Below are 10,000 nucleotides of genomic sequence, written 5' to 3'. Positions count from 1 at the left end.
GGGTCCATGTTCTCATGACAGGACAGGAAGGGGAAGAAGAGGAGAGCGCTGCACTTCTCTATGGCATCCTACACACACACACACACACATACACACACACACACACGCACACACACACACACGCACACACACACACACACACACACACACACGCACACACGCGCACACACACACACACGCACACACACACACACGCACACACACACACACACACGCACACACGCACACGCACACACACACACACACACGCACACACGCGCACACACACATGCACACACACGCACGCACTCACACACACGCACACACACACACACACGCACGCACACACACACACACACACGGACACACACACACATGCACACACACACACACACACACACGCCCACACACATACACACACACATGCACATGCAACCAAGAACATGAAAACACACTGGAGACAAACACAGTAATCACTAGCAGTGGGGTGTGTGTGTGTGTGTGGTTCTTACGTCCATGTCTGACTCGGACTCGCAGGGTCCACTGAAGTCCAAGTCCACGGAGGGACAAGCTCTCTCATGGGGTAGGTCCACAGCCCAGCTGTTCCCGAACACCACTGGCTCCTCGGTCCGCACATCTAAACACACACACACACACACACACACACACACGCACAAACACACACTCTGAACATCTTGATGGTGATCAATCAACAAGCATCTAAACACCATAGTGAAGCACAGAGCACAGAACAACAGAAATACTTTGCTGACAATAAATCATTATTGCAGCTGTGTGTGTGTGTGTGTGCGTGTGTGTGTGTGCGTGTGAGAGAGAGCACCATGTTAATGGATGTACAGGTTTACAGAGTAACATGTGTGCTCCGTCTCTAAGCTCAACCCTAACCCACAGAACAGATCTCCTCTCCTCCTTTCTCCCCTCCCCTCCCCTCTCCTCTCCTCTCTTCTCCTTCTTTCTCCCCTCCTCTCTCCTCTCCTCTCTTCTCCTCTCATCTGTTCATACCAGCAAGCCTGGGTCAGGTTACCGGATCCGGGGAAGAATTTCCCGCTCCTTACAGCCTGACAAAGACAGGCTATCAGCCGGGCCCTGTCCCTCCTCCCTGGCCCCCCCCGGCCCCGCCACCGCTAGACCTGTCCCGAGGTGTTGAGTGTATCATAATAACAATAACTGTTCTGATTGGGTGCAGAGAGAACGAGAGGGGGCCGGCCTGGCCGGTCCTACTGCGCGGGGTGGTGAGGTCATCGCGGGCCAGGTGGTTGAAGTTCCCGCACAGGCCACAGGGGGCGCCCTGGTGCTCCTCGCTCATCTTCAGGTACACCCCGGAGCCACCATCCCACGCCAGCGAGAAGCCGAACACGCTCTTCACCAGCAGGTAGTCGGCCAGGCGCTCGATGAACACGCCGCCCACGGTCTGCGGCAGGCTGAGTCTGCACACACACACACACACACCGCCGCAATGGAGTATGGGTATTAAGGCGTGACAGCAACACACACACACACACCGCCGCAATGGATTATGGGTATTAAGGCGTGACAGCAACACTCACACACACACACACACACACACACACCTGCGACCTCCTTGGTGGACCTGGTATCCTGAGATGTGGATCTCCTCTTCGTTGGGGAAGAACAGACTGAGAGCCCGCGGACATGAATACACACTCCCCTCACAAGACCTGCTGTTATGGACCTGAGACAGGAAGGGGGGACCGAAACAGACAGACAGACAGACAGACAGACAGACAGACAGACAGACAGACAGACAGACAGACCAACAAGGTGGCCAGACAGACACAGTAGCCAGACAGACGGTCAGACAGACAGAAAGACAGCAGAAAGACAGACAGACAGACGGGCAGACAGACAGGTGGACAGACACCAAACCCAGACATGCAAAGACACGGGCAGCCCCAGGAACAGAGAGAGAGAGAGAGAGACGTAAGGGGGAGGCGTTGGGATTCAAGGATTAGCCGGCGTACGTGACCTCTCTTGCATTCCAGGGGATAACTAATCAGACAATAACTAGATTCTGTCGTGCAGCTGACTGATAAAAAGGAGTAAAAACGCCATTCAGCGCACACTAGACCCGACTCGTCACCGTCTCCTAACGGTGCCGGCCACAGCTGTGTGTGTAGTGGCTTAGGGCGGGATCCCGGGCCCTCTTACCCAGACGGTGTACTGGGGGGTGGCAGAGTGGCAGTCCTGGGCCAGGATGTAGGAACAGCGTCCGGGGAAGTAGAAGTAGATGCCATCAAACGTCTCGTAGTGGTGCTGCCCCCAGGACCTGCAGATCCCGTCCCTGTCCTGGCCTTGGTTAGGGACTGGGGCACAAGCGGGGACATGGTCACGCACGACAGGACATCTCGCTAGCCAGATCGTGGACGTGCTGTACGTTCAAATCGAGTTCATGTGAAGAAAAATAAAACGCACCGCCACCGTAACCGCCGAACTCACTAGGTACTTCCGTGTCCCTCTGTGAACCCTGTGTCTGGCTGCTCATTTGGGCGAGCGTGTGAAGGGGGCGGGGGAGGGAGTTACGCGCGAGATGGCAACTGTCTAAAAGTGGTTTAGTTACAGGAAACCCCCTCACCCCATGCCATGCCCATGGCGAGGCACCCAGGTCACTCAAACACAGCCATGCCACTGTCCACGTCGCCTGCCCATTCCCCGCTGTGCCAGATACACCCACATAAATACCCAACACTATGTACTCATATTTACAAGGAGCCCACATAAACATCTTTACTAAACACGATTCTGACGGTTATCGGAGTAAATCAGCAAATGCAGTTGGTTTGAGACGTGAGTAGAACAATCCGGACATAAGGCGTCTGTGTAGTCTAGAGAAACCAGACACTCCCTGCTAATCCTCCTGGCTTAGTCACAGAAACTATACCTGCTAGCCCCCTTATGGGGAAGCTGTGTGCGTGTCTACCTTGTGTGTGTGTGTGTGTGTGTGTGTGTGTGTGTGTGTGTGTGTGTGTGTGTGTGTGTGTGTGTATGTGTGTGTGTGTGTCTTCTGTGTTTAATCTGGTTATTAATGCCGGTGTGTGTTATTAACATTTGCTGACTGATGTGATGGTCTGATCAACCTCATAGAATTACATAAACCCCCTTTCTCCCCCCCCCCCCACACACACACACACACACACTGATGCCATTCCAATACAATCAAAGGTTTATACCGTACTATGGATATGGCCCTATGTTCCATACATGCTTGTTGAGAGAGGAGGACGATGTGGACATACGTGTGTGCGTGTGTGTGTGTGTACATGCATACGTGTGTGTATTACTCACTGATCTGACAGCGGTCCCCCAGTGCCTGGAACTGGGCGCAGTCACACACACCCCCCTCCTGACACCAGCCCCCGTTGAGACAGCCGCAGTATTCTGGGACAAATATACACATGCCTGGATGAGACCTGTGGAGGCTGTGACAGCATTGTCTGTGTGTGTGTGTGTGTGTGTGTGTGTGTGTACAGTATGTGAGTGTGTGTGTCTTTGAGTGTGTGTGTGTGTCTGTGAGTGTGTATTTGTGAGTGTGTGTGTGTCTGTGAGTGTGTGTGTGTGCGTGTGTGTGTGCATGTGTGTGTGTCTGTGAGTGTGTATCTGTGAGTGTGTGTGTGTCTGTGAGTGTGCGTGTGTGCGTGTCTGTGAGTGTGTGTGAGTGTGTGTGTGTGTGTGTGTGCGTATGTGTGTGTGTGCGTGTGTGTGTGTGTGTACCTGAGGAGGAATCTCTAGCTGTGTAGTTGTGCAGGACACTGCGTGGGAGGGTTGCCTCTGACAGAAGAGGTCTGAAAGTCTGCAGACAACGCACACATGAAATAGTACAAAACAACAAAAAACAAACATCTTTATTTGTTACACAGTGAGAGGCGGTGCATCACACGGTGTTGGAAGTGAAACACACACACACACGAAATGGCTGGAGCATCCACTGTAGTGTCCAGTAATTGGTGCATCTTATACACGTTGGACAGAGTGTGTACCTGCCTCTACATGTTAATGGTTGCCTTTAGTGAGTGTCTAAGTGTTTGCTCTTCAAAGAGAGCTTTGTGCTGGCCTGGGTGTTGTGTATGTGGGTGCCCTGACCTCCGCTGGTTCTCTGAGGTGTAGTGTACCCACCTCCTCCCCAAGGAGCTCCCGTTTCCTCCGGAGTGCATTAGCCCTCCTGAACACACAAACACACACATTAGGTGGAGAAAAAAAAGCCAAAGGTAGAGTTAAGTGCACTTTACTTTAAGGCATTTGAATTCAACCCACCAAGTCCTCTCTCTCTCATTTGCATGCGCTTAAACACACACGCACACACACACACACACACACACACACACACACACACACACACACACACACACACACACACACACACACACACACATACATACACACACAGGATAAATACTCGGCTCAGACATAATAATCATTATGAATTCATATTGATAAATGTGTGGTATCAAAACCAGTGGGGTCCTGGGGTCCTCTCTCTCTCACCTTTGCAGTCTTCCCTCTGACTCTGACAGCTGGCTGTGGGCTCCTGAGCAAAACAGACACTCATCCCAATATAACACATCAGTAACACCGATATAACACCAGTAAACCCACACAAATAAACATGATGAAGTTTATCAAACGTGAGGCCAATGTTCAGCTTCAGGCCAGACAGGTGAATAAGGCACATCTGCGCAACACCGTGATCAACAGACTACACTCGGAGTTTATTTGAAACTCTTGAAACACAAAATATTCTCCGTCAAATTCAAAGACAATATAGTTCTAATTGACGCCCCGAGGCGAAGAACGGTCAACTTAGAGCAGAGAAATTGTCTAACTTCATCGTTTATTGAGACATCAAGAGCCCCAAACCGCAGTGACCCGTGCGAATGTGTCGGCTAGCCGCTGGACTCACCCTCTTTTATCAGCAGTTGAAGGATTGAAAATGATAAAATAAGAAAATGCTGTTCTATCCGCTTTACGTTCATCTCCAGACGGAGTCCAGACGGAGTCTCACCGGAACGTTAACGGTGCATGTCAGTGGACCGGTGGTGGGTGGAGGAGTTGATGTCAGTGGACCAGGTGGGTGGAGGAGCTGATGTCAGTGGACCAGGTGGGTGGAGGAGTTGTGGTGCGTTCGTTTATAACTGGGAGGTGGCAAATTGCGACTTGCTACTAGGAATGATTAAATAAAACACCCCATGAACTCGCACTTCCTCGTCGCAAATTCGGATGTTTCTCAGCCCCCAGTTGTTCGAATGCACTAGATATAACTAGGTAACTGTGATATAATGGTATATAGATATAACTAGGTAACTGATATAATGGTATATAGATATAACTAGGTAACTGTGATATAATGGTATATAGATATAACTAGGTAACTGTGATATAATGGTATATAGCTCGAATGCACACAGGTCGGAGGTAGGTATTTTCCCACTTGCGACTTGCCACCTCCGACCACAAACGAATGCACCATTGATGTCAGTGGACCAGGTGGGTGGAGGAGTTGATGATGTCTTTCCCGCGGCTCAGGTCCGAGCGCGTGCAGTGCAGTAGCCTATCTCGAGACCACTCAGGTGGATGGCGAGTGCACCTGCTGCGAACAGGTGTGTTCAGGTGTAGTAGCCTAGCCTGCCGCTGTCACGCTTTCCAATTGCGGAACAGACATCAGAGTGCTCAAACTTGTAGGCCTTTCTTGAATTTTTATAGCCTAGACAACAAAGCTAGGCTACTTGAATTTAGAGACGTAGGCTACAGTTCTGTAGGCTATTGTGGTTTATACTGTACATAGGCTACATTATAATAGTTTAGGACATGTCAAGACATACTCTCGACTAAACTTAAAACAAACATATAGGCCATTATATTCAGCAAAAACGGTTTATCGCGCAACAGAAACTGTGTGTCTCATACAGCAACTATGATTGACCAGAAGAAATTGTCCAGAAGTTGAAACAGTAGCATAGGCTAGTATAACTCACTTCTCATTGCTCGTGCCTGGTTGTGTGATATGTCTCCCTCTGCTGGTCAGTCGTGGCACGTTCAGCTTCGTTCCCGTCACGATACCCACAATTCAATACAAAAAACAGTCTTAGGCTATTCATGGGTAAAAATCGATGTATGTTTATTGCCATGTTATACATTTTACATTATAGTTTCAGCAAAGGGCAGGTGCCTGCCTGTGTGTGTTGGGATAGATACTGTAGTAGAGGATCATAAATGGTTTGAGATTTGTGGGGGTAGTGTGGGATTAGGGGATTAGGGGTGACTTGATGGGGGTTAGAGCCTAATGTAAACTGAGTAGATTCACTGCTATGGATTTCAATAGGGCAGCTACATAGTGCTGCCTGGTGAGGTCACCGTGATGTCATTTCTTGCTGGACAACCAGGCATTGACTTCCTCCTCAGGTTTAAGAGCGTGCCATTGGGCAATGGGCCTCCGGGGGTTCGCCAGCATGTCCGACCAGTGGCGTAGTTCAGTCCCCGTGCTGTTCCCGCCCAGAAATACCTTCCCTATGGCGTCGTTCTTCCCGATTTTATCGTAGTCCAACACCGTCACTGCTACTTGTATTTTCTGTGAACATACAACAACACATACATTATCCATACACTAACACGTGCTTTACACACTTAACCAGAAATATAGAGTAGCCTACATGTGCTTACCTGCATCTGTTCAAATGGCACCTCAAAGCTGAAGGACTCGTTGTAATACGGGTTCAAGGTGTTCTTCTTTGTGCTCGTTTTCTTCTTCTTCAGTCTCTTCCCGTTATTCAGCAGGTGGATTTTCACATAGGGATCTACAGTAAGAGAGAGAGAGAGAAAGAGAGAGAGAGAGAGAGAGAGAGAGAGAGAGAGAGAGAGAGAGAGAGAGAGAGTGCAGGGAGACAGATTGCAATGTCCCCGCCTGACTAGGCCTGCCACCTGGAGCAGCGTTCATCACCACGGGCCTTCTGGTGACCTGTGACCCTGCCTCACCTGACAGCCCGCCCACATCCATCTTCTTCAGGTTTTTGGCCTCCAGAACAACGATGGTCAGTTTGCCCGCTGTAGGAACATATCTCAGAGACAGGCAAATGTCACCTAAACTCTCACTCTGAGAGAGTGTGAGAAAGAGAGGCAGAGAGAGAGAGAGAGAGAGAGAGAGAGAGAGAGAAAGAGAGAGCGAGAGAGGGGCAGTGAAGGTTTGGAGCAAATTCCATTATTTCTGACTTGCTGATGTCACCTGGCAACCTTGTACAGTCCTTCTTCTTTCAAAGTCCTTCTTTGATCTGTTCTCTCACCTCCTCCTTCTCAGCTTTCTGGATGTCTCTCCATTCCTCAGTCATGTGACTGAAGTCCACGCTGCTCATTGGTACTCGCACTGCTCCAATCGCATCGTGTTTAGAGAAGCGGTCAAAGTCATACACAGTCATCACTAGAGTCCTGCCACCCAGCTCTGCGTATGGTACCTGCAAAAAACGACACACACACACACACACACACACACACACATGCACACGCACGCACGTACACACACGCACACACACACACACACACACACACACACACACACACACACACACACACAGACCACTTACAGTACTATAGCAATATAGAGGTGAAATACTCCTAGAGCTCTGAGGGTTGGTCAAAGGTCAGGGCACAAAGGTCAGGGTACCTTAAATTTAAAGTTCTCATTAAAGACTGGGTTGAGCGTCTTCCTGTGGACTTTAGTCTCAAACTTCCTCTTCTTGTCTGGGTGCAAAGAGACTTTAACATAGGGGTCTGAGCTTCCTCCCATATCCATGGCTGGAAGATCACTCCCCTGGAGGATACCTACTGCCAGCTTCATATGGAGAGAGAGAGAGAGAGAGGGAGAGAGAGAGAGAGAGATTTACCGGAAGGAGAAAGGTTAACCGATTTTGTCAAAAACGAGGAACACTTTCATTTATTGTAACCTTTCGACCACAAAATGTCTTCATCGTGAGCAGAATTGTACCACTCCGTCACCTGCAATAGAAATGTGGACGTGGGAACGGTATGTCCTTTGGTAAAAAAAAAAAAAAAAGGATACATAACGCATCCAGAGGGATGAAGTCTCACCGTGTTCTCAGTGAAGTTGTAGTCCAGTGAGAACTGCAGTCTACCTAGCTTCTCATCCTCTTTGGGCTCTTCTTTCGTCAGTCCTGTCTCTATATCATCCTCGTCCTTGATGGGCTAGAACACACACACACACACACACACACACACACACACACACACACAGACACATATTATCAATCACTACCCTATAGACACACCCTGTGGCTTCATTATATCTACACAGCTTATGCAATATAGCGTCATTTCTCTGGACTCGTTTGGAGAGTTGTTTTCTTGATTTGTTGTGTGAAAGTCCCATAAACCCACAGTACCGGAGAACATCAGCGAGGTCCATTACTCTTAACGCACCCACTGTTCTACCCTCCTGTGAGACTCAGGTGTCAGGACTTTGATACATTGCAAGGGCAATGCATCTGCAGGGAGTGTGTGTGTGCATGTGTGTGTGTGTGTGCGCGTGCGTGTGTGTGTGTGCGTGCTGGCTACCTCAGTCTGGCCTCCCTCCATTTCAGTGTCCATTTCGAAGCCGCCCTTGTTCTTCTCCCTTCCCTTCTGCTTGTCTTTGGCTTTATCCTTGTCCTTCCTCTTCAGGCATTTCCTCCACACACACACACTGAATGACAGCAGCACACACACACTCACCAGGCAGAGAGCTGCAACAGCCCACGACGGCACTGCTGACGCATACACAACATGACATGGTTATATTTTACACTGTATAGTAAACCAGGCCCTGCTCATCCATCCATCCATCCATCCATCCATCCATCCATCCATCCATCCATCCATCCATCCATCCATCCATCCATCCATCCATCCATCCATCCATCCGTCTGTCCGTCCATCCATCCATCCATCCATCCATCCATCCAGCCAGCCAGCCATTCGTCCGTCCGTCCGTCCGTCCGTCTGTCCGTCCATCACTCTACTCTGATTGGTGTTATACTCACTGTGGATGTGATGCAGCTCATTCATGAACTTCCTGGCGTTCTGGTGGCCCCGCCCAGGTGCTGAGGTGGCCGTGGCATTGGTTGGCAGTAAGGGGGAAGGGGAGGCACTGGGCACAGCCGGGGCTGCCCGGCGATTGGCTGTCATCACTTCCTGGGCAGGGATGGGCACAGAGACAGTGGGATCAGTCCTATTAACCAGGGCCTGTATGGGCCAGCAGCATGGGGTCGATTGCACATGACCTCTTGCTAATAAGGTGTTCATTATGCCCACGGAGTAATGCTTGCATCTTCAAACACAAACACGTACATGTATGCACAGACACACACACGCACACACACACACACACACACACACACACACACACACACACACATATAGGCACGCACGCACACACACACCCGCAAACACACACACAATCCTGATTTTCCAGGATTCTATTGATCGGCTGTATCTGATGTGGCGTAGGCTACTGTACATAATGTGGCTAAAGATGGCGTATGACAGTCAGATGGCCTCTCCTGTTTCTGCTGGCCTGGCATTAGCACCAAAACACAGGATATATAATCCTGCCTCCTCCACCCCATCTGCTGACAGGGAGAGGAGGATGGGGGGGGGGGGGGGAGAGGGCATCATGTGTTGGTCTGCTGATGCTGATGTTCCATGTTCTGTCATGAGAGGTTCCATGGGCATGGACCATGTTGAGTTGAGGTTCCATGGTCATGCAGGGTCATTCGGCAGATTTAGAACAGTTGAACACATTTTGAAATTAAGGGCAACTAAGAAATGGCTCTCAATCAAATCAAAGTTTATTTATACTGTATAGCACATTTCATACACAAAAGTAACACAATGTGCTTTACAGAGAGAAAGGGGGGATGTACAGAGATCCTACCCCTAATTTTCAGAGGGAAGCAAAAAAACAATAGAATGTGTCCAAGTAGACCATTCCTTGTTTGTGTTG

General features: G+C 49.7%; 2 protein-coding genes across 2 annotated transcripts in view; both read right to left on the bottom strand.

Moving 5' to 3' along the window:
- The window catches only part of otogl (otogelin-like), a gene marked incomplete at both ends in the record, with an annotated part of 30,848 nt that extends 24,854 nt beyond the window's left edge, over nucleotides 1-5,994 (bottom strand). Inside the window, 10 exons of the mRNA XM_084452376.1 lie at nucleotides 1-68; nucleotides 492-616; nucleotides 1,222-1,427; nucleotides 1,572-1,693; nucleotides 2,170-2,324; nucleotides 3,304-3,396; nucleotides 3,730-3,808; nucleotides 4,132-4,177; nucleotides 4,501-4,543; nucleotides 5,988-5,994. The exon at nucleotides 1-68 is cut by the window's left edge and continues 39 nt beyond it. Coding sequence (XP_084308502.1) covers nucleotides 1-68; nucleotides 492-616; nucleotides 1,222-1,427; nucleotides 1,572-1,693; nucleotides 2,170-2,324; nucleotides 3,304-3,396; nucleotides 3,730-3,808; nucleotides 4,132-4,177; nucleotides 4,501-4,543; nucleotides 5,988-5,994 — 944 coding nt within the window. The remainder of the gene's footprint in view (nucleotides 69-491; nucleotides 617-1,221; nucleotides 1,428-1,571; nucleotides 1,694-2,169; nucleotides 2,325-3,303; nucleotides 3,397-3,729; nucleotides 3,809-4,131; nucleotides 4,178-4,500; nucleotides 4,544-5,987) is intronic.
- A 379-nt stretch (nucleotides 5,995-6,373) lies between these two features.
- Nucleotides 6,374-9,183, bottom strand: syt1b (synaptotagmin Ib; the record flags this gene model as incomplete). The annotated part of the gene is made up of 8 exons (XM_084452375.1): nucleotides 6,374-6,580; nucleotides 6,673-6,806; nucleotides 6,985-7,102; nucleotides 7,290-7,457; nucleotides 7,667-7,834; nucleotides 8,092-8,205; nucleotides 8,575-8,762; nucleotides 9,039-9,183. The coding sequence occupies 8 exons, from the start codon at nucleotides 9,181-9,183 to the stop codon at nucleotides 6,374-6,376; spliced, it is 1,242 nt and encodes a 413-aa protein (XP_084308501.1).
- Nucleotides 9,184-10,000: the final 817 nt, after the last annotated feature.

The sequence above is a fragment of the Borostomias antarcticus genome (genome assembly GCF_949987555.1).
Source record: "Borostomias antarcticus genome assembly, chromosome: 18".
Taxonomy (NCBI): domain Eukaryota; kingdom Metazoa; phylum Chordata; class Actinopteri; order Stomiiformes; family Stomiidae; genus Borostomias; species Borostomias antarcticus.
Note: the sequence above shows the minus strand (reverse complement) of the source record. Positions and strands in the feature narration are given on the sequence as shown.